Consider the following 24,688-nt stretch of genomic DNA (forward strand, 5'->3'; position numbering starts at 1 on the left):
TACGAGGGAGCTACACATCGCTAGCAGGTGCATAACGCTAAACAGAGAGGAATACAAGAGGGAAGATGACATAGGAAATGCTGCTTTCCTTTCCAAGTAACCAAGGTACCATCGCCAGAAATCATAACCGTGTGCTTTAATTACAATAATGTTACGGTAAGTTTTGCGAGCAAGCTATTGCTCACTGGCACTGCACAGCTTATGTATCCAATGTAGCTAGCTAGCTAACGGCAGCCTGTATGGCTAACAGCTGATTATTCCCAGTGAGTACAGTGGTTCCTGAGACCGCGCTATTAACGTTAGTAGTTTAGCCAACGTCAGTAACTTGCTTTTTATCGCACTCTTTGGTAGGACAATTTACAAATATAGATAGAAATTCACTGGGCTAAATGTGCTGTCATTCAACAACAATGTTCAGTTTTCAGTCTTTCGACTTCACCTAGCGGCAGCTGGTGTGACGTAGGCTTGCTAATGTTAAGCGTGTGCTTTCCAGACCGTGACTGTATATACCATTTGCATAAGTGATAAGGATATTGCTGTCATAACTTGTTAACACATACTTTGCATTACAACGTGTGGGCCGGGGGAACCACTACACCAGTTTGCCAGCAAGTATCATATCTGACCTGCACCAAGCACGACAAGGTTTTACAGTAACATCTGGAAAGCAGAGGACTGTTATTGCACTGTGTTTGTGCTGAATTGGGTGCGTTCGTGTATGTTTGTGCGTGTTTGTGTATGATCGAGCGCGTGAGGGTCGGAGAGTCCGTCTATCCCAAATGAGTGTGAAAGACTTCCAGTGTGCCGCACCCTATTGTATGATTAATGCTTGTTTAGTCTCTCTCCTGATCCCAAGCCACTAGACTCACCTGTTGCTACTTCCAATGTCTGTAGTGGCTTGTTGCGGATGTGCTCTGGCACAGTAGGCTGCTTAGCTTAAAACTACAATGTTTGATCGAGAGCTTTAAGTTGTTGTAAACCTTTTACCCTGCACAGCTGTGTTTTCCCCCCCTCTAAGCTCTTTGGAAAGTTGTGGATTTAGAGGGGTTTCCCTATATCTTCTTATTTCAGTGCTGTTGAGGAAGTGGCATTCCTGTTCACAGTGACACATGCCTCAGTGTGTAAATGAGACTGTGAATGGATGGATGCAACACGTGGCACAGTGCATGCGTGTGTGTGATTCAGTCTGCCAAAGAGAAGGAAGGCCTGTCGATCATTCAGCCAAAGACAACTCAACGGGGCATGAGGCAGCCATTCTCTGATGTGTGTGTGTGTGTGTGTGTGTGTGTGTAGGTGGGTGGGTTCACAAGAGGGAAACATGACTCACCATTGTTGTTGTTACTGTGAGGGCCCACTGAAGAACGTGTTGTTGGGGGGGGGGGGGGGGGGGGGCTGGTCACAGGGCAAAACATATGAATAGCCTACATTCACAAAGGGAAAACAAAACAAGAGAACACTTTCCCCTATTCCCAAAATATTGAGCGACAGGAAACTCAAAAGAAGGGAATGGTTTAGCCATGGACACACACATGCTCCGCCTATAGAGCAGGAAGTTTTAATCTTTGCTTTCATTGCCACAAGGTGTTGACCAATGTGAGCAAACAGGTTGGCAGAGCCTCACCTCCACAATGGAAGAGGCTTCTGTGTGTTCATGCAGGGAGGAGGTGGGAAGACTCCTTATCATAAGCACACTGAAGTCATCCACTAAGTCAACAGGATGGGTTTGGTTCTTCGGGGTTTTCCTATGGATTCTATGACATGGTGTTGCTAAGGGATTGTGGTCCTAACAAGATTCTTTCTCCATGGAATCTGTGAAGGTACTTAATGCAACCGACAACTCTGTGTCTGTAATGAATGGAGGTTGGTTTTCTGACACCGTTTCTGAATCTAGCAGTCACAGCTCAGAGGTGATGATGTGCAAATTACTCCTCCAATGATTGGACTGGATAGCAACAGCCACTGTTTTTGTATTTTTTACCAAACAATTAGACATGAAGCTAATCTGTTTAATGTTAAAATAACTGGACAAAATCAAATCACTTCTTGCCAGACCACATCATAAGTAAGGTCTGGCAAATAAGGCATCATAAAAGATAGAAATAAGTTGTTGAGTATTGTTGATAGAATTCAGTTGTTGATATTAACTGTGTGTAGGCTAAATCTCCACGTTGTGGTGCTGCAAAAACTGTTTGTTGTCTGGTTGTCTCCTTGTTCCATGGCGCAAGACATGCGCATTAGGAGCCATTTACCCCTGTATACAAATGCACTATCAAGTTGATTGCAGTACTTGAGAATATAATTGTATATTTTTTGTTTCCTTGGTTTATTGAGTAGTAGGCCTATCTCTAGTATAAGATGAATGTAAGGCTAACAGTTCAGTTATTGTGAACATTTAACATTATTGTGAACATTTAACATACAAATGAATTTTCACACAACCTTACTGTAATTTTTGTTTAACTGCCCAAGTCGTTCCTTGAGTGATCATCTGAATAGTGATCTCCCTATACTGCACACTCCCGCCATTTATGTGCATGCCTTGCCTTCTCCCAGATTTCAGTTGGCAGTGCCAGTGCTGTTGAGAGTGGTCAGTCTAGGACTTACTAGTTTAACAGTGTGATCGACCAATCACTGACTGAGATGATGCATTTTACATCTTCTCTGGTAGTCAGTGCCTGACAGTTGTTGAGTTGTCCCTCCATAGTTTGCTCTGAGGTAACATCAAACAGCGTTCTCTTACCTCGTATTGTGTGATGCTTGTTACAGTCTCATTAATATGTGTAAACTTTGCAACTGCAGTGGATAATCTATGCGTGGAAAAAAAAAATCAGAAACATATTTTAGTTACAACTAGATTGAGCTAGCAAAGCAGTTTTGTGTAACCAGTGTGAAATGTATGAAGTTTGGGCAATGCCAAAAAAACATTTTGGCAAACTACTACAGGCTACTGTGTTATGATACTGAAAGACAGATAACCTACTGATGTGTAGCAATATAGTAGAGTGGATCTAGCCTATTCTTCTTGACAATACATTGGGTGAATGATGTGGGTATCCTGATTATACCAGGGCCCTGTCTCACGAAGAAAATTCAGCATAGTATCTTTGTGATAGCTGGCTTCACGGAACCAAACAATGGCAGTCCCAGGTAACTGGTCTCATGAAGGTGGTTATCAACTGGCTCTGTCAACCCAGTATCTTCTAATCCAGTTATGAGTGCGATCACACAAAAGGGACAGGGTTTGTAACAACTGGCTAATCACCTGCAAAATGGACAGATCCAGATCAGTGGATTTAAGATAAGATGAAACTATTGATCCCTGTGGGGAAATTGGGTTGTTGCTTATCACTGTCTGTCATTAAGGCACAGTGGGCATACTTTTCATTAGTATTGTGTTGTCACACTGAGGCTGTGAAAAGATTTTCATTTCATGAAGTCGGCCTCATGTTCCCCCAGGGTTGCGGTGATGGAGTATGGGTGCAATATATTGCACAAGTCACTCTCGGGAATCCTATGAAATAATTTAAGCGCACTTAATATGCAACAGTAAATTTCATTAATTGCTGCTATGTAACTATAGTCAACTATAAGCTAACTACTATTTGTTAGAAGCCTTCTTATATTGCCAGAGTGGGACTTGCCCACAATTACATTGTGCATGAGATCCGTCTGGCCCCAAGCCACTGCATAGTATTTGCTAGCCATTGCATAGTATTTCAGCACCGCTCAGAATATGAGCGGCCTATCAGCGCTACAGGGCAGGTTAGTTGATGATGAAAAAAGGAGAGCACTGAATTAAAATAAAAAAACAACAATGGTGGCTCTTGAGGATAGTTTAATTGATGCAGCTTTGGAATCTGTTTAGTTTGAAATGGACAACATAAAATCCTTAAAAACAAACAGAAGTCCGCTTTGAAGGCTTTTCTATGAGGATATATTTTAGCCTTTCTTCTGACTGCAATCGGCAAGAGCTTGATTTATCAGTTAGCTCCGTTATTGTCCAAGAAAATTTACCCGGTCAAGAACCGTATTTTCATTGTTGTTTAACCGTTGATTGCTCTCATGGAGGACCAGATCAATGAGGCTATGAAGCTGGGGATCACAGCTGCAGATTGGTGTCCACAGCAATTCTGACATTCTTCATGGACTTTGCCAACTTGTACTTTACAGAAATGGCAAAAATCACTGATAGACCACATAGCTGCTAGTTGCTATCAGCCGTGCATGTCAGCAAATGTATAGATGCGGCACCCATTGATTGCGTCTCATAGTTTGAGCTGATTTGGGTGACGATTTGACGCTGCCAAAATAATATGCTCCTCATTCATCTCAGTGACGCTTTTGGCCAGCAGATATGCTGTGTTCAATATGACTTTGGTCTCAGTGAAAATAAAAAAAAAAATCTGCAAGGGAATTTCCACCGCCGTTGGATTCAGCCTATCGCCCATCCCCGATCTATTCGTCCAATCTCCCAACCCTAGCCTGAACGTGTGCAGCCAGTTACCATGGTAATGCACTCTGCTGAAAAGTGAGCCACCATCGTAAGACCGAAAAGCCAGGGTTAAGCCCAAAGTTAGCTCGCTAACGCATTAATCTCGCTTTGTGAGATGGGTCCCAGGACTGTAGTAACTTAAACTACAGCAACAGTTGATGCTGCACACCTAGTTAGGTGCGTGGAACTGTATAGCATCTGTACTGCACAGTTAGAGATGAACAAAGGATTGTCCATGAGAAACTGTGCTTTGGGAACAACTACATCTGGTATTGCCTTTTACAGTAGCATTTTCCAGTGAGAATATCGAGATGAGTGCAACAGGGTCCAGGAGGCTTTCTATCATGTTGGCTTTCTTGGCAGGTGAACACCAATAGTCTAACTATTGGTGTTCTTGTAAAAGAGCTGCTCCAAAATCCCAGGTGTCCCTGAGATACACACAGACATGGCTTGTCTGGCCATCCTCCAAACCTCAAATTGATTTCTCATCTCTCTTAAGTCGTAAATCCTTCTTCAGATGCCACAAGCCTAGCACTGCAATGAATCACTCTGGTGGTGTGTTTGCATGCTGGTGAGCCTCTTTGGTAGTTTACAATTATTACGCTTTTGTTGTTGCCTATGTATGTTTGTTTGTGGTTTGTCAGTGCTTGCATTGCTAGCAGTGTCCCTTCTCACTGCCATATTGTGTGTTTTCCTCTACAAAGTGACATTTGTGCTGTTGCATATGTTTTCAAAGTGATGTTCTGAGGAGGGGATTGGATCTGTTTCCAGGAATCTGTTGCCATGACATTGTCGCCATGGAGTCATTGTGGCATGGAACTAAACATAATTGTCAAGGCAAGATCCCATTATGTTCGCATCGAAAGTCCTCCCTCTACACTAGTGCCTGGCTGATATAGGATTTTTGGCTCTAATACTGATAATTGGGGGTGTGACTTGGGGGTGTATTTGCGAATTTGGACAGACGGGCATTTGTTTGTGGTGTTTTGGCTCTGCACTCTTTGGCTCTGATCGCCAGACATATCAGATGGACAGTATAACAACTGCAGCACTATTTGTACATAATGCTAAAATGATATTAAATGAAATAGGCTAGTTGTTTTTAGTATGTGCAATGACCTATAAGTGTACAGCCAATAAACTCACCAGAAATTGTGTGTTGCCAATCTGAAAATGCCATGGGCAATAAAGTGTTTGCTATTTTTAAGAAATCTGCTGGTACCACATCAGCTGAACTTTTGCCGGCAATGGTATACTAGCAAAGGCCAATATCAGCTGATATCATTGGCTGATTTATCTCTCATACCCTGCTCTATGTTGTATTGTTGTGTCCCTGCTTGTGTGTTTTTTTTAATATGTGCACAAAGTCATGAATGCTATACAGTCAAGTCCAAGTGTAAGCTAGCTGATGCACTTAAGATACTCTTTTACATGTGGCATAACCATGACCACCATTGCCAGGGCCCCGGAGGGCTGTAACCAGGCCTTTATTGCCATAGCAATGAGAGGAGAAGATGGTGATTGGCTCAGAGGGACTGTAAAAGGCTCTGTAAAGCTTGAAGCACAGGGACTGCTGGGATAGAGTTGAGTACTTTGTGTTTGGCCACTTCATTATTTACTTCACCGCCTTTCTAATGAGGTGAACACACATCTAGGGACCCGTCTGATTTGTAAGGACATAGCCAGTTGGACAACAGAAAAGTGGTGACCATTTTTAAAATCAAAACACTCCTTATGTTGGCTTAGATTTGTCCCTCAGAAAACCTTAATGTACAGGAGATCTGATGATTCAAATCGAGTACACATTCCAAGTACTCATGTAATCATTTTGTAGGCATGATTTTTATGTATTTATTTATTTATTTTGAATAACGCAGTCCTTTATGATCCATGAAAGGAAGCACTGGAGAGCACCACAGATGTCATTACAGGCTTACAAACTTCAGCACTGAACAGCGACTCTACCTGGAGCAGATTCAGAGTCCCTCCCATCATAGTGCAAATCCTACCATCAAATAAATTGCATATTATTTTAGATATAAAAATCCTAACTTTCTGCTTTTAATTTATTGTCTTCGCTCCCAGGACTTATTCCTACTAACTGTCCCTAAAGTCCGTACTGAACTGGGAAAAAGGGCGTTTAGGTATGCTGCTCCCTCTGCTTGGAATCAGTTGCAAAATTACCTGAATCTTTGGGAGCTGGTCTCACTGGATGCATTTAAAGTGTTTCTAAATGACTTGGAAGCAAACACATCTGGCTGTAGATGTTTTGAATGTTGATGAAATGTGTTCTTTGTTTTCATTCTAAATTGTTATATGTTTGTTTTATGTCTGCAACTGTGTAACTGTGCTGCTGCCTGTCTTGGCCAGGACACTCTTGAAAAAGAGATTTTTAATCTCAATGAGACTCCACTCCTGGTTAAATAAAGGTTAAAATAAAAAATAAAAAATAATTCTATTGTGTCAGGTCAAAGTAGCGCCATATGTGACAATTTATGCTTTATGCCTGTGAGGATGCCACATCTTGTGTATCATATAAAATTCAGCTTTCCTATTTACCACTTTATTGGGTCGTTCAAGCACACTCTACCCATAATTACAATATTTCTGACAGCATTTGAAGGCAGCATCTGCTTGATACTGTTTGGCGAGATGAAGTGTGGAAGATCTAGGAGTAATGAGTTAGCCTAAATATTGGACTTTTGGACCCACAGTGTAATTGTTTGGCTTCAGAACACTTGGATTATGCTGCATGAGCTATTTGGAGTAATTTTATGTTCATTTTATGATCATTTAATTAGGCTGTTGATTGATTGATTTGTCATATTTTCTGCTGGACACTTTGGCTGACAATATTTTTATTGGTCGGACAACTGCACGCCAAAAAACGACATACGGGTCTCCACTTCGGCATTCAAGCTAGCTGTTGTGTCAAATGATTTATTGTTTTTGCTATTGGCAAGTTTTCTGCCTGTGCTGTTCCATCAACATGTAATAAACATCCTGTAATGTTTGCTAACCTTTGCTTGCATTGGCTTCTGGTCCAAGTAGAAAGTAGGCTACTGATATCATGAAATCTTGGCGTAGATGATCTTCTCACTGTGGCACGCAAGGAAAGTCATCATGGTGTTTGTGTTCAAAGCACAGTGAGAAAAGGCTGAACTTGTCCTCTATATAAAAATATATATATCTATAGGTATATAGATAATTGAATTAAATCAATAACATAACTGTAATTACTTGTGGGCTGCTGAAGGTGACATTGATTAAATTGTTCAATCTGTTTTAAGGCATGAAGCTTTGTTTTACTACTGTAAGTTTCATACGGTTGATAATTCAAGAGAAAATATTTTGGATTTGTCAGTGGGAAAATGATTTTCACAGCAATTACTGTAACCACCAGTCACTGACACCTTTACCCGCCATACCAAAGATGTTCAATATCGAAGAACCTACTGAACCGTGAATTTTGTAGATTGTCCCACCCCTGTTGTCTGCGGACCCCCCTGTGTTCCTTTCAACCCTCATAGGGAGAGAGTAAGTGAAAGTTGCTGGCTGGGACTCCATGTTCCAGACCTCACAGTCTGGTCATCAGTATTGACTTGCACTGTCTGAGATGCTGAGATAGCCTGTCCAGTCTGTGGAGCGAGTTGTGTAAGGCTGCTTGTCTATGACAACACTGACCTTTAACCCTTTGTGTCATTCAATTGGTTGACCCTCCAGTGTATGTATGAGTCTGTGTAGTTGTCCATTCACACTCACACAAACACATGTTTGTGTATCTCCATCCCACATTAATCTTTTGCATTGTGCTGGTGGACACCTGTTGAGTTTCTATTTACACCATATGCAACACACCAGGCACAGATGCATGCATAGAAAAGTATGAACACTTCAGTATTTTTCTTATATTTCCCTAGTGGATGTCCTGGACAACATTTCAAGATGACTGTGTTTTGAGCTAAGCTAATATTTTAAAGTTTGCCACTACTGGGGCAAGCTTCTAGAAACAGGTTTTGTGGTTTGGCCAGGAGCACCCTTTCTCCCTTTTCCTCTACTCCGTGTTGAACTGCCTGCCGTACCTTTGTTTTGCTTTAACCATGATAACAAATTAAATTCAAACTAGTGTAAACAACAACATCACTGCAGCCAGTAAAAACAATATTGCATTATTCATGCACATGCTCCCTCGTGGCAAGCTTGTAATTAGCACTGTGCTAGTTTTTCTCTTAACTTTCTTGTTGCATTTGGTCTTGGAAATTTGGCTTGGATGGTAAATTGTGCTTAATTAATCTATTAGACAATGCATTCTTCCCATGTATTCAACGCATAAGGAAATGTTCTAAACCTAATGCATGACACCACAATGAGGAAACTGTATTTTTTTTCCTCTTGAGGCAAGATACAAATGCACTGTACTTCCTCCAGAATAAATACAATAGAGCTTACATCTGGGCTAAACTGATAACCAGATTACAAGCATTCTATTGTAGTATACAATCAGGCTCTGTCCAAAAAGGCTCTAGGCTTTTTTGATCAGGCAGAGGTCCCTACAACTGTTCCATGAAGTGGAAGTATACCCCAAGACACAGGGTGATGTTTGGCCTTGTTGCTTCCATCTGTAGTGTGCTCATTAAGTTAACCACCACAGAAGAGAGCCATGTCATGAGTTTAGCCTGGGAGACTTAAGACACAGCAGACTTTGTGGGGCTTATGTGACACTTTGACACATTGCAAAAATAAGCATAAAGCCAGAATTGACTTCTATCATCATTTAGTCTTGTGCAGTCATTGGGGTTATGATCATGGTAAGACAAAAAAAGCAGGCAAAGCTTCAGGAATAGGAATTATGCATTTTGTAATACTGTTTTCCTCCTTGCTATGTTTTGTTTTCATTTAGTTGCTGTTATTTAATTCAGATAAATAATGTTTATCAAACATTATTTTTCTGTTCTTTTTGTAATTCTTAAATTTGCAAATAAATAAACTCTAAATTCTAGGACTTGATTGTCCAAAAAACAGACAGGCTGAATAATCCCATCATAAACATACGCACATGTAGCCTACATGCAGACACACGCGTAAACAAGCAATGTTAAGCAAGCTAATTGGCCTCCAGCCACGGTCATATGGCCATAAGAAGAGACACTGCCACAGAACCTCCCCCATTTTCTCTCCCAGTATCTCTCTCTCTCAGTATCTCTGCCTCATTCACTCTCTGCTCTCTCTCTCTCTCTCTGTGGTTTTTAAGTTAAACATTTAGAGTGTAGGAAATTTTGTGAAAAGTTTTGTGAGAGGATTGTTGGACTTTGGGCTTGGGTCTGTACTTCCATCACTTGAACAATTTTATTTTTTAGTGACTGGCTTTGTTTCAAAGTGTACAACAACAGAAGTGATTGGGCAAGGGATAAACTGATTTTGAGAAAGTAGGATGTCATGGCTTGCAGTCAGTAACGGCAAAGGAAGCTGAAGCGCAAAATACAAGACCTTGCAAGGCAGATTTCAGACAATGTAGGAATTCAATAAGCGTCAACTTTGCCTTGGATGGAATGTCATCGCAACATTAACTAAGTCAACGGGTCACTTGGTGCTGACTAACCGGCACTCATTATCTTCTCTTCCTCCATTCTTCCTCTCTCCAGAGCAGGAACTGTCGACTGACCTCCTTTCCCCAGTGTGGCTGCTGCCTCTGCATATAGACGCCATTGACTCTACTACCCACCAGCATGTCAGGTATAGACTGGGCTACAGCCTGTCTCTTCTCTCTGTTGACTCACATGCTCCTGGGTTTGGCTGTTTGCTTTATTTTTCACCATTTTTTTTGTGCAAATTTTATGTTTCCTATTAATCAAAGCCATAGCCTTCAAAGTTATGAAAATCATTAAGTAGTTGAATGTTGAGAGAAACCTTAAGTGAATGTCCAACTTTTTTTGTCATTATCCAAAGTATGAATGATACATACCTACATATAATTCTCTGACACAATTACACGTCTCTTTAAATCCTCTCACTCTCCTCTTCGGTGGTGTGTACTGGATAGTAGTTCTTGTTTTAAGTGTATTTTGATCCTAAAACAGAATTCACATGGCATTCTTTTGATCTTAGACAGTTCAGTCTTGGGCTGGGCAATATGACAATCTCACATTCTCACAGGTTATAACTTATTGTCATGATTTGGCTTCACAGGGTGATTGTGGACATTATGTAATAGCCTGAAATCCACACAATTTCCATTCATAACTTTAACCATAGTTTACATTCACTACTTTCTGTGTAACTTTAGTACCAACACTTTTGACACAAATACATTTAAACAGTGTCAGACAGCTCATTAAGAAAAAAAATGGAAGAAACCTTGGAAACCTTTTCTCCAATTCCTCTATAACTTATATCATATTGTCTTTTTTAATATCTGTTTATCTCTCTCATCTCATCAAACTTTCTCTGTTCCAGGTAGCTACACACCGGCCCCTGGGGGCCCATTCTCTGCCCTTACCCCCAGCATGTGGCCCCAGGACATCTTGGCCAAGTACCACCAGGTGAGGATGTGACCTTTCATATGTTGTTTCATTGCAGACTTTTTTGGAGGTATTGGCATATTTTTTTGGTGCTATTTCTTGCATGGCTTCCAAAAGTCCCTATCTGCGATATGCTTATCAAGAAGTCAGAAGGCCAGGATTTGATGTTATGTAATCTGTTAAATGGTTTTCTAATTGATTCTGTTCTGGATAGTTGTGCTCTGAGACGTGTTGTCCTCCACTGTTTTTCAGTGTTCATATGTGATTGCATGAAGTTTCTATAATGTTTAAGTTAATTTGCACAGTGATAAAGCATAAAAGCTCATTGAATGTCAATTGAATATGAAAAGAAATGGAATGAAAAGACGCAATCAATAATCTGGGCAGGCAAGATATAACAAAACAAGGGTCTTATAAAAATATGTCACCTCAAAACAAACTACAGAACACAAGATTACAAGCTAAGACACATCTGCTTAGCATAACAGAATATATATAACAACAGAAAACAACAACAGCTCTGTCTTGAAGTGACACGCTGTGATTTGATCTGCTGAGTGGTAACTGATGTGTTAGTTCCTTAGAATAGCTGCCTTGGCCGTATCCAGCAGTGTTTCTTTCAAGCACCAATCCTGGATGTTTTTATGTGTTTTGCTCTACAGAAAGATCCCACAGAGGAGTCAGAGCTCCAGTATGACGAGTTTGGCTTCAGGATGGACAGCAAAGGTAACACACACACTCAAAGTGACACTGACACACACTCACACACACACACACACACACACACACATACACATGCTTTCGCTCATTTTATCACATGGCTAATATTAACTCCCAGTCAAGGAACAAAAATAGACATCTTATTGATACCTTTTCACCTCTAGGCACAGTAACTACATTAAGCTTTTTGTGACCAATTGAGTGTACGTGATCTTGGACTGATGACTACAATTGAATTGAGCCGGTCTTCCACCATGTCCCAAGATAGCTCTCACTGATGGAAATGTAGTTCCTACCACTTTGAAGCACAGGAGACATTGGCTTTCTTGTTCAAGGCTAATTCTTAAATTTACTGATTCAATATAATCTGGTAGAAGAGTGTTAGTGATTAGAAGGCTGTTTTCTATGCTTAAATGGTCCGATGGTGTGTCTGACACAGTCTATATTTCCCAAGGCGCAGCCGAGGGCATCATGAGGTAAATTCAGGTCAGACAGGCAGTCAGACATCTGTCGCTTCGTGAGATGATGCGCTTCAGAAGTTGATGCGCTTCATGAGATGGCCTCTAGAGGGCGTCTTTGACTGCGAGATGCAGTGTTTCCCATAAACAGGCACAAAATCAAAAGTTGGTCAATATATAGAAATTGATTTAATGTGCCTGATGCGTGCATCATGTCATGTTTGTCATTTGTAACGTTAGTGGAATTTGGTAATTTAGCTGATAACCGTGTCACAGTGCGTCAGTGCATGTAATTGAATTTAATTTAATTGAACACACACGCCATGGGTCTGTACAGGATCCCTGCGTCCGCCGCCGTGTCTGCCGCAGATCCTTCGCGTGAACGCGATAACTTGAACAGGTTTTATAGGAATCTATTGAAATTTGGTATGGACATTGATGACCCCTAGAGGAAGAACTCTATTGATTTTGATGTGTTTATGATTATTATAACTATTATTAATTAACTAGAGAAAGGATTTTTTCTGGTATAGATTGGGCTTCAGTTATATTCACACAAGTAGTTATTACCATTCTCCATCATTGCACCCCCTACAATTCAAGAGCTTAATCAGCATAGTACAGATAGGTTTACATTAAGATGACAAACACTACAAACGGTATCATCAAAAACCCTGATATATTCCTCTGTCCTCACTCAGACGGTGAGGAGCCCAGGTCCTGGCTGGGCAGTGAAGGCTCACCACAGCGTGAGGACCCCCAGCAGCGATTGCGCTGGCAAGCTCACCTGGAGTTCACCCACAACCACGCAGTGGGCGACCTGACCTGGGAGCTCATCGCCCCTGTCCTTCCACGCTCTGAGCGTCTGCGTTCCCTGGTGCTGGGTGGTATACCTCACAGCATGAGGCCACAGGTAAACCAGTGTTTCCCACATATAGACTTTACTTGGGCGGGCCGCCCAGGTGTATTAACGGCCGCCAAAGTATATTTGGCGACCCATTTTAGCATTTTTTATTTTTTATTTTTTTTATCCGTCCGAGAGAACGACGCCATCCGCGATCGATTAACTAGTGGACAATCTCCCCTCGCTCTAACTTACCCCTCCAGGGTTTCCCACACACAGAAAACTTTATATGAAACTATATAATCGTAAAACTGCGTGTAGCGCATTGATTCGCTCAGCCCCTAATTGCTCCACGCGATCTCTGTCTCTCGCTCTCTCTCTTTCTCTGTCTCTCGCTCTCTCTCTCGCTTGCTCTCTCTGTTGATCCCCCTCTCTCTCTCTGTTGCTCGGTCTCGGTCTCTGTCTCTCTCTCTCGCTCACTCGCTCTCTCACCGGACCAGTCTATTCGCCTCCCACTGCACACGCATGAGGGATATTTTTTTTCCATGCCAAGAAGACGGCCGACTAAATTCCCGAAAAGAAGAACTAACAGTTAACGTTACTCGGAATAGCACGCTGTATAGCCTAGCTGCTAGTCAGTATCCACTGAGTGGACTGATATCGTTAATATTAACTTTTTAACTCTGATTCTGAATGTTTGCTCTCTCAATCCAGATTAATATTGAAAAATATTTTCAAAGAAGGAAAAGGCCTCGTCCTGAGGAGGAGCAGGACAGTCTGGACCAGAGGAGCTGCTGAGCAGTAAAACAGAGTAGATAATAATATCAAAGGCTGTAATGTAACAATGTAAAGATACAGGTGAGACTGACAGCAGAGAGATGCAGCAGGGCAGAGGGGCAAAAAGCAGATTTCTCTTTCTGTAAAAGGGGTCTCATTTCTATTCTTCACCTTGTAGACAAAAGCAAGCAACAAACAGAACAGTGTAGCACTGTTTATATTTTTAAGTTATGTTATCTTTGACACAAAGTACTTTAGATATATACAGGTTAGTTATTTGTTTGACAAATGGAACTATTTAAAATGGAGTACATTAGATAATTTTTCAGCCATCCAGGTAGTGGGATCCTTTATTGATATTAGCCTATATATTGACAATATAAGAGAATACAAGAATAAAAAGGCACTTTTTATTCTAACTTTTTATGCCAACCCACCTACCACCACAAGTACATTCGAATTCTGTGGGAAACACTGTAAACACACACAGCAGGGGAGAACAACTTGTGCTAATGTCTGCTTACTAGGAAAGGACAAACAGAGCAGTGATGAGAAGTGGTCTGCATGGGGTTAAAACACACAGGTCCATTTTGGAGCTGTGGGCGGGTAGAAGGGATTTATGAGGCAACGGGTCACAACAGGTTAATTGTAATTGCTTTGGTTGTCTTTGCTGCTTGAATATTGCTTTATCAAATGAACTATATAAAGGGGAAATATGTAATCTGTTTGTCATGTTGTGGACTAAGGAAAGTAAACAAACTAGAGGACAGCCCAGGCTCTTTTTACAGTTGTCTGGGATTATTTTTTACATTTTTTAATCATCACAAAGGACACAAACTTCATTTTACTTCTGTTCTCTCTACTAGCTATGGATGCGTCTGTCTGGGGCACTGCAGAAGAAGAGAACCTCTGAGATCTCTTACAGAGAAATTATTAAGAACAGCTCCAACGATGACACTACCACAGCTAAACAGGTAAAACATACGCGTACATGTGTACACACCCACTATTCCACTGCAGTTAAGCTACATAGCTTTCTACTTCTTAAGAACATATGAAAAGATTGTTGGAAACTGGTTCAGAAATGGAGACAAAGATTCTCCATTAGAATAGTTATATATTGGACATAGGAAGCATGGGAATTTGCATGACAGAATTGCAGTAGTCTAGGTAAGACTTTTGCTCTGCTTTACAGTACATAATCTATATGGATTCCATAATCCTCCACAGCCCCTAGCACACATGTGGATGCAGCAGCTTTAAATCTGTTGTAGCCCAATGGTAATTTAGTCTATCTCCAACACAGAGGGAGATGGCGTAAATGAGAAAAAAGACAGATGGGATAGGTGAGGGGTTGAGCACTACCATTAAAGTCAGACATTCGCAGATCTTTTTAAGCCACAATTAATTTAAATTAAATGAAGTATTGAAATTCTCTCAATATTAGATCTTGAATAACAAGGGGCACATTAATGTGGGAATGTGAGTTATTTTGCACACGGCATACATGGACTTCCTAGATTATGGTGATTACCCAGAGTTTTGAAAATCCAAACCATTTGGCCATGGTGCACAAATGAAGATGGTGAGGACTCGCAAAAACAAATGAGGCATAATTCCAAAATGCTTGATGCTAGACCACCCAAACTTCACTTAGGCCTAAGTGAAGGGCCCATGTGTGTTGACCACATTTGGTCATGCTGAATAGCACCACCATGAGGACAAATTGGAAAGTTTTTAAATGGCAATATGTCAGGCACCGTTTCATCTGCAGTTGCAGGTCACTGAATCTCTCCCTCTTGTTTGTCCCTCAGATAGAGAAGGACCTGTTGCGGACCATGCCGTCCAATGCATGTTTCAATAGTCTGACCAGTGTTGGCGTGCCCAGACTGCGGCGGGTACTGAGAGGCCTGGCCTGGCTCTACCCAGACATAGGGTACTGTCAGGGCACTGGCATGGTAAGAACACACACACACACACACACACACACAAAGCCTGATGGCCTCACACACAGCCACATTATACCAGCAGACTCACTCAACACACACATGTGCACGCACACACTGCGTCCACAAATTTCTATACCATTTTCCTGTAGTCATGTCCCTTTCACATTCCCTCATCCTACCTTTTTTTTCCCATTTTGTCCTCTATACCCCCTTTGTTGTCTCTTCCCCTCTCTTCCTCCCTGGTCTCTCCAGGTGGTTTCCTGCCTCCTGCTGTTTCTGGAGGAGGAGGACGTGCTGTGGATGATGTGTGCCCTGATCGAAGACCTCCTCCCCCCCTCCTACTTCTCCTCCACCCTGCTGGGTGTCCAGACAGACCAGAGAGTTCTCCGCCAGCTCATTGTCCAGTACCTGCCTGCCCTCGACCGCCTTCTGCAGGAGCATGACATCGGTAAGGATGGGAAGGGAACAGGTCAGGGGGCAGACGGGGTGAGCGAAGGCGTACTACATTCGATCGTCTGCTACAAGAGCATGACATTTTTATGGGGAGGCAGTGTAGGAGATGGGAGGCAGATAGGGGAAGGACTTAGTGACAAGTCATTACTCAATACTTGCTCGCTGCTGACTGCCTTCCGCAAAAGAACAATATTGGTAAGTTGATAGGGGTTGGGAGGAGAAAAGAGGAGATATGGATGAAGAGGGGATGGGGAACGATGGAATACCTGCCTGCCCTCAGCCTCCTGCTGCAAGAGCATGTTGTAGGTATTGGAAGAGAGGAGGACATCGGGATGGAAGGGATTGGGGGAAGGGGTGAGTGACAGCTTGTCCTGTAATACCAGTTTGCCAACAACTAGTTCCCTGCAAGAGCATGATATTGACAAAAAAAGGTATGGATGATGGGAGGATAGAAGAGCAACCTTTGCATGGGGAATGATTGTGGGTGATGTGTGAAAGCAAAAGGCGAGGTAAAGGGAAGATGTGATGGAGAGTTAAGATAAGATAAATCTTCAGTGATCCCTGTGGGGAAATTGGGTTGTTACAGCAGCAAGTAACATTTGGATACAGCATCACTTTTGTGATTTAAAGAAAAAAAGATGAATTACAGCATGTATGCAGGGTGTGCAAAATAGCAGCAGTAGAACATATTGACACAAAGAAAATTTTATGGAAAAAATATATACAATATGAAAAAATACAAAAAGTATGTGCAGTATAAAAATAAACAAATTCTAAAAAAAACATATATAAGGATATGCGCAATATATAAAAAATGAGAAAAGTACCTGAGTTTGTTGGTTAGTTTTCCTCTTCTTAGTTGGATTGTTGAATGAGTGTATATACTGTACATGTAACACCTTCCCTCCTCTCCACTTGTCTCTGTCTGCTCGCCACCTCTCCCCCTCTCTTCCTTCATACCTCCAGAGTTGTCACTGATCACACTGCACTGGTTCCTGACATCATTCGCCAGTGTGGTGGACATCCGCCTGCTGCTGAGGATCTGGGATCTGCTTTTCTACCAGGGCTCTTTGGTGCTCTTTCAGGTCACACTGGGCATGCTCAAGATCAAGGTACTTGCACTACACTGCCACTTCCTCATTCTGAGATGATTTGAATTTTCACATGTTTGTTATTTTTATACTTTGGCTTTGATTTTGCAGCATCTCCGGCAAATGCTCTGTTGATTTGGCTTTGGCTCTGTCGCTGTATTTCTCTCTCTGTGTATCTTCTCTCTTTTTCCTCACTCTTAACAGCTGAAGTCTACTATAGTTTCTGCTAATACGAAGATGATGCTATTTTATGCCAAGATTATATTATTATAGCCTAGAACCACCACTCAATCAGTAGCCACACCTACTATTAAAAATGTTGCCAAAAAAAAACAGTACATGTTAAGAAAGTTATCCATATGGAATTGACTCCCCCACCCCAGGAAGAGGAGCTGGTATCATCAGAGAACTCTGCATCCATCTTCAATACGCTGTCAGACCTGCCTAGCCAGCTGAGAGATGGGCCAGCGGTTCTGGGGGAGGCTATGAGGCTGGCGGGGACACTGTCCCAGGAAACACTGGAGGCCCACCGACACAAGCACCTGGCGTACATCCTCAATGAACAGGCCCAGCTCAACAACGGAAACAACGGGACACTCAACACAAACCTCAACAAGGTCGGTCATTGTAGCCGTAGTATTGATTTTTGTCGCAAACCAAACATCAACTTTTGGGTAGTGTTAGGGTGATTTGTGCAAACTGCAATCACATGGTTTATGCCAGTGCTGTTGACATGTCCCTTGGGCAGACTGGGAGGTCTGTCTCTTTCCTTTTTTTATTTTAACTAAAAGCTAAAAAGTGTTTATTCTGTGTTTGTATGTCTATGTGATCAGGTGGTGAGGAGACAGTCCCTGCGCAGGAAGTCCACCCTGAGCTCCCTGCTGTTTGGGGAGGATGAGGCAGAGGCCCTCAAGTCTAAGAACATCAAGCAGACAGAGCTGGTGGCTGCCCTGCGAGAAGCCATATCCCGCACTGCAGAGCACTTCCACTGTCTGGACCCACGTCACTCCAGCACTGTGAGTCCACGTCCTGAATCACTCACCACCCAGCACACAATCTAATGGGTGATTTTATGGGTTTGTTTTATGTCCTGTTGCACAGTCTAAATGAATCAGTGAGTCATGCTGGTGCAACAGTTGAACCAAGGCAATCATACAACAGAGCTGTTGAGCGTCACACCCCTTTTTTGAGGGGGTGGGAGTTTGACATTTAGCTCATTCTCTTATCCGTTTAAAATGAATAAGCAGGTAGGAGTTCAGGCTCTAGCTCTAGGGCATGTCAACGTCTTACCTGGCTGTTGATGGACACACTGGCTGCTGCGAGGATCAAACCTGTGATCTTTGTGTTACAAGACTGCCTCTAACCTCAAGCACCCCCCCTGTATAGAATGGGTTAGTCCTGACTTAGTAATGCAGTGCCACCACCATGAAACATTCAGTGTAGATACCGTTTTGACTTTTCTGACTTCTCCCGTTTTGTCTTTTGCATCATTCCTCCATCTGTGTCTGTCCCTCCCTCTGTCCAGGACCTGACTCCTGACTACTCCATGGAGAGCCACCAGCGGGACCACGAGAACTTCCTCGTGGTGTCCCGCAACCGGCGGAGACGGGCCAAGGCCTTGCTGGACTTTGAGCGGCACGATGACGACGAGCTGGGCTTCAGGAAAAATGACATAATTACTGTGAGTCGGGATGCAAGCGCACACACGCGCACACACACACACACACACACACACACACACATCACAACTTTCTCCCTTGTTCACAAACACATCTCTATCCCTCTATATTTTTTTTCTATTTCTCTTTCAGATCATCTCACAGAAGGATGAACACTGTTGGGTGGGAGAGCTCAATGGCCTTAGAGGTTTGTGCTTTTTGATGAACTCAGTAACCATACCCACTACTGCCAGTTGGATTATTGCTGTTTCTACAAAGCTTCACACAGCTCATTTGACACATTTTCTATGTCCTTCTGCAACAGGTTGGTTTCCAGCAAAGTTTGTGGAGATTCTGGATGAAAGAAGCAAGGAGGTATGATTACTAGAAGTAGATGATTTTCATCTTAGTGAGTTAAGTGTGTTGTATCGACAGTCTGTTCTGGTCTGTATGTCACTTTCCTTAATTCATTGGTCTCTCCTCACTCCAGTATCCTGACTATTAATTGATCCAGTGTCCTAAACATTTATCCGTGCTCTTGTGTGCCTCCTCAGTACTCATTAGCAGGCGACGACTCTGTGACAGAGGCAGTGACGGACCTGGCCAGAGGGACCCTGTGCCCGGCCCTGAAGGCCATCTTCCTGCATGGCCTGAAGAAACCATCCATACTGGGGGGGCCCTGCCACCCTTGGCTATTCATAGAAGAGGTAGGAAAGAAACTGGAGAGAGAGTCGGCTTGTGTTTAATTCCACATGTGGCAGACAGTTGGCAGATAATTATGGTCTCTTATCTGCTCTGGTGTGCACTTATTCACTTCTTTTCCAGTATTTTTTTTCCCTCAATCAATCCATGCTATGCTCTGGTCTTCCCTCAGGCGGCCAGTAGAGAGGTGGAGAGGGACTTCAACTCTGTCTACTCCAGACTGGTGTTGTGTAAAACCTACAGGTAAAACACACACATACACACACTCATTCTGTCACTCTGGTCACTCAGACCACATTTACGCCAGACATTAACATGCTTCCTGGGTGATGAGTCCTGGGGATTGTAATCCGTTAAAGCAAAAATGCATAAAATGTAGGTATAAATGCGCTCAAGATGCATTGAAGATCCGATCATCCAAACTACCTCCAAATGCGGTCAGGGATGCATACATAATCAGACAGGTGGCAAGCAGCTTGGATAGTAGCATACCTGCCATGATACTTGTGGACTTGTGGAAACAAAGATGGATAGTACAAGAGGAAGTGACCTTTGTCTGCATGTACAGCAATCCATATTTTGGCAAGAGAAAGAGAAATCCAGTTTTAATTTTTGTTGCGCAATCCAGCTAAATCATGCCTAGACAAAATCCCGAATATGAATGTATTTTAATGCCAGATGTAAAGGTGGCCTCATTCCTTCACTTTCCCACAATACAGTCATGACTCATTCCCTCCTGTCATCCTCCAGGTTAGATGAAGATGGGAAAGTATTAACACCAGAGGAGCTGCTATACAGAGTGAGTACTTAAAGCTAAAAGATTACATTTACATTACATTTAATCAAATGTAACATTATCACTAAACAATATACAAGACAATTTAAAAGCTATAACAGTTACTCTTGTTAAGTTCATTGTCTTGTTTTCATGTCTCTGTTGAGAGAAATGTCTTAGTTGAGAGAATCCAGCCCGTAGGAATTGTTTGTCATTAGCAAGTTTCTAAGCACCCTCTGTTGCCCTGGCCAGGCGGTGCAGTCAGTCAACATGAGCCACGACACGGCACACGCTCAGATGGACGTCAAGTTCAGGTCCCTTGTCTGCGTGGGCCTCAAGTAAGTGACACACACACACACACACAGTCAGAGTCACACAGTCAGAGTCACTCAGTACTTGCGCACAGGATTCCACCCATGGCATGCTATCAAAAAGTACGGGAAATGGTTTTGGCAATGTCAAGGGCTTTAAAAATGTGCAAATGCACAAATCTTGAGAAAGTTGAGGAAAAAGTCTAGAAATTCATCATGTCATTATGAACTCACCACCACAGATAATGTATTGAGGTACGCACCCAAGTATTGGTAAAGTTTTTAGCCTGTGAGTTAGAAAATGGAAAATGTAGGAACACTGACTCACCTTACCTCAGGCTATGAGTGAACACACAAGCTCTTCACTCACTTCATTCACACTGTCTCTCTGACACACACACACACACACACACTAAACCTGGTTGTTTCTTACCATGCGTCTACCCCAACAGTGAGCAAGTGCTCCACCTGTGGCTGGAGGTGCTGTGCTCCAGCATGGCTGCTGTAGAGAAGTGGTACCATCCGTGGTCCTTCCTCCGCAGCCCTGGCTGGGTCCAGATCAAGTGTGAGCTCAGGTAAGACACGCATGACTGTAAAAGTAAGGCTTACCCATTTAGTTCACCCATTTTTTATCTCACCAGCACCTGCATGTGCAAATAAATACATTCAACTAAACTAGTAAAGTAATGTAGGCTTGAATCTGACAACATTTGTCATGTTATCCCCCCTTTCTCCCCCATATTCCATATCACTCTCCACCATTTATTATCAAATAAAGTGAAATTGTCATTAAAAATCTACAAAAATGGCTTGACTTAAAAAGGAAATGGAAGAATCAAATGAAGGGAGAAGTTGTGAATGGATATGGACATGTGATCTGACCAACAAGCCAAGCAATGACCAGTGTACTGTTGTCGTCTCCTCAGGGTCCTCTCAAAGTTTGCCTTCAGTCTCTCCCAAGATTGCGAGCTGCCTGACAAGAAAGAGGTGAGCCAAGGATATTACCAGACCCCCATCCCCACACAGTGCACTTACATGCTGAGACTGCACTGAATATTTTGAAGAAAACAGGGAAAATTGAGGCAATATAAGTCGTTATAAAACTTGTATGGGCACTCACAAACACGCATGTACAGTATACATGGAGGGAGAATAAACCCATGACTTTATGCTGTTTCAGAGTTCTCCTGTTCTGAAAGCAGAAGTTGTGGACGTGCTGGTTCAGCATCACCTCTTTAGTTGGGATCTCTAGGTAACTTGTCACAGATCAGACTGTAGATGCCGTAGTCGTTAGCTACACTAGTCTCTACTGTCCTCAGCTGATTGAGGTTCTGTTCCTCTATCAGACAATCTCAAGTCTATATACATATCTGGTTCAAAATATGTAAGATCCTTCTTTTTTCCTTTTCTCTTGACCTCAAGCAAAAGTTGTAAGTTTACTTGATCTCTGTAGTAAAGTGACAGGTAAGATAATATAAAAAACTGTTTTCACACTTGTTAGTCATTCCCAACATTCCCCTGCTTCCAGTTGCTTAAGGCGGTGCGGTGGTGTTTGAAAAGGGTAAGAGCTTGGTGCTTCTAGGTTGAACCTGAGGGCTTTTGAGTCTCTCCAGCTTGTATCATTACCACCCTGTTTCAGATCTCTTAAACTGGGTGGTCAGTAGTGCTCATCTGAAGTGGGGAGCTTCAAAAGACTTCTGAGATTCAACAATGCAGTAGTGGGGAAGTGACTGGAGGTGACAGTGGTAGTAGTGGGGCAGTTGGGGCAACTACCGCAATGGGTGTAACTGTGTTTTAGTTTGATAAAATCTTCAAATTCACTTTATTGTTGATACAATTCTGTAGTTTCCTCATGATCTCAAAAGGTACTATATGCCATTGCTTGGCTCCCAAAGTGTGCATGCATGCTTGTCTGCACACTATCAATGTATCCCTGCTACCATAACACTTAAGTAAACCTCTTCCTCTCCCTTTCCTTTCCAGGAGAAGGAGCAGAGGCCGCTGAAAGAGGGAGTGCAGGACATGTTGGTGAAGCATCACCTCTTCAGCTGGGACATCGACGGCTAGACGCACACACTGCAAAAAATGGCTGCATCCCACCCCGTCCTCGCCGTGTGTGTGTGTGTGTGTGTCTATATATATATATATATATATATATATATATATATATATATATATATATATATATATATATATATTTGATCCATCTCTTTAGCTGTTGCTTACAGACTGATATCAATCATACATTTGAATCCATTACCTCCTACAGTTGCTGACTGTATCACAGTTCTGAAGCACACTCTCACTATTTCACAGACATGGCGATATGCATCATGTGGTTTGCCCAACTCAACCTGGAAAAGTCATTTTTTTTTGCATCAACTTAATCTGTTAAATCACTGTTAGTCTCTGGTCATTGATCAATCACATTTATTTTACTAAGCTCATTTACTCAGTCCAAGGTGTTCATTTTATGCCACAAGCTTTTAACGTTGGACAATGGTGACTCTGAAACTCATGTCTTTGCAAAGTTCCACTGGTTTGTATGGGTTGATGCATGCGTGTGTGCTTGTGCATACTTCCAAGCCTGTTTTTGCCAGTGTTTGAGTTTGCACTACATGATAAAAACTATACAAAGTTAAAAATATAACACTCCTCATGGGACTTGAGTTGTATCATGAAGTATTTATTACCACTCTGGCCTTTCACCTTTTCATAACTGAGTAAGTGCGTGTTTGGTACAGGTGTGAGAAATGTAGGTCATTCTCTTGTACTGGTTCTGTTATGGCACCAGTTTGCCCCATGACAAACACTTGGCCTTTGACATTGTCCTAAATTCCGAGTTGTCCCGTAAATTCCCAAATAACAGAACAGAACATTCCAAAACATGAAGCTGTAAAATTCCAAAATGTTATTTTTGAAGGGGAATAGTACTTTCTCTCCCTCAATATCATGATGAATTCCACACAGTGCTTCATTTAATGTTAACGCTGCACATGCCAAGTAAAGCCTTTCCAAGTTGTGATACTAGATTGTGGGCATGTGCACTAGCTTACTACTTAACAGTGGTAGTAAACACTGTCTATGTGCACTTGTATGAGATAATGTAAATGCAGCAGAGGATGACTACTTTTTGTGTTACAGTCTAAACAAATGTTACATAAATGTATATGATCTATAAATTGTAATGTTTTCTTGTATAGAGAGTATACATTCTGAGATGTCATATGTGACTAAATGTTTGGACAGTTAAAATTCAATGAAGGACTTGGTCATTACTATTTTGACATACTGATTTCCTACCCACACACATATGTAGGTTACAAGGAATTGTATAATGTGATTCATACAAAGTGTCCCATTCTTAATAATGGAAGATGGTAAATGGGGAATTGTAAGGGTTGATTTGGAAACAGGTACACATTTTTCTTAACAAAATTGCATTACCTTCCCATGACTATTCTGTGATATATAGTGCAATTTTCATGACCAGTATTTATTATCCATGTTCATATTATGTTTTTTGTGGAATAGCTTTTTTTTTTTTTACTAGTTACAGCTATCATTTGGGACTGCTGTTACCAGTGAATTTGTTATACTGGTTGTTATTCATTCCAAAGTAATTAGATCTTCCAGCTCAAGCTTTACAATGAACATTTTCTCTGCTGAATTTCCATGACATTTCCACATCGTTTGGGCATACATCATTTTCTATAACATTTCCAGGCCTGGAAAACACAACAATCAAACATCTTTTCTGGATTTTCCATGATGATAGGAACACTGTGTAAATTATACAGATTGTGAAAAACAGTCAACTGAAATAATCTACTGTAGCCAAACAGTCTGGTGTCTGTAATCATAAGAATGAAACAGGTGCTTATCCAGCCAACAATTCCCACTTGCCTCCTGTTTTAGTGTACTAGAAATATTGAGACTG

The 24,688-nt window shown here is 41.9% G+C and overlaps 1 protein-coding gene across 5 annotated transcripts; it reads left to right on the forward strand.

Moving 5' to 3' along the window:
* Positions 1 to 23,259, forward strand: sgsm3 (small G protein signaling modulator 3). 5 transcript variants are annotated; one of them, XM_078284594.1, is made up of 22 exons: positions 8 to 156; positions 10,135 to 10,225; positions 10,946 to 11,031; positions 11,673 to 11,736; positions 12,890 to 13,101; positions 14,676 to 14,783; positions 15,624 to 15,767; positions 16,011 to 16,206; positions 17,178 to 17,323; positions 17,686 to 17,919; positions 18,136 to 18,318; positions 18,828 to 18,983; positions 19,114 to 19,168; positions 19,286 to 19,335; positions 19,515 to 19,667; positions 19,835 to 19,905; positions 20,413 to 20,461; positions 20,690 to 20,775; positions 21,201 to 21,323; positions 21,675 to 21,735; positions 22,732 to 22,864; positions 23,065 to 23,259. In XM_078284594.1, the coding sequence occupies exons 2-21, from the start codon at positions 10,219 to 10,221 to the stop codon at positions 22,813 to 22,815; spliced, it is 2,268 nt and encodes a 755-aa protein (XP_078140720.1). In that variant the 5' UTR covers positions 8 to 156; positions 10,135 to 10,218; the 3' UTR covers positions 22,816 to 22,864; positions 23,065 to 23,259. The 5 variants fall into 5 exon arrangements, with proteins under 5 accessions (XP_071769106.1, XP_078140720.1, XP_071769105.1 ...); XM_071913005.2 differs by lacking the exon at positions 23,065 to 23,259 and having other exon boundaries at positions 1 to 105; positions 22,732 to 22,941; XM_071913004.2 differs by lacking the exon at positions 23,065 to 23,259 and having other exon boundaries at positions 22,732 to 22,941.
* The last annotated feature ends 1,429 nt before the right edge of the window (positions 23,260 to 24,688 follow it).

Source organism: Centroberyx gerrardi, chromosome 7 (genome assembly GCF_048128805.1).
Source record: "Centroberyx gerrardi isolate f3 chromosome 7, fCenGer3.hap1.cur.20231027, whole genome shotgun sequence".
NCBI lineage: Eukaryota > Metazoa > Chordata > Actinopteri > Beryciformes > Berycidae > Centroberyx > Centroberyx gerrardi.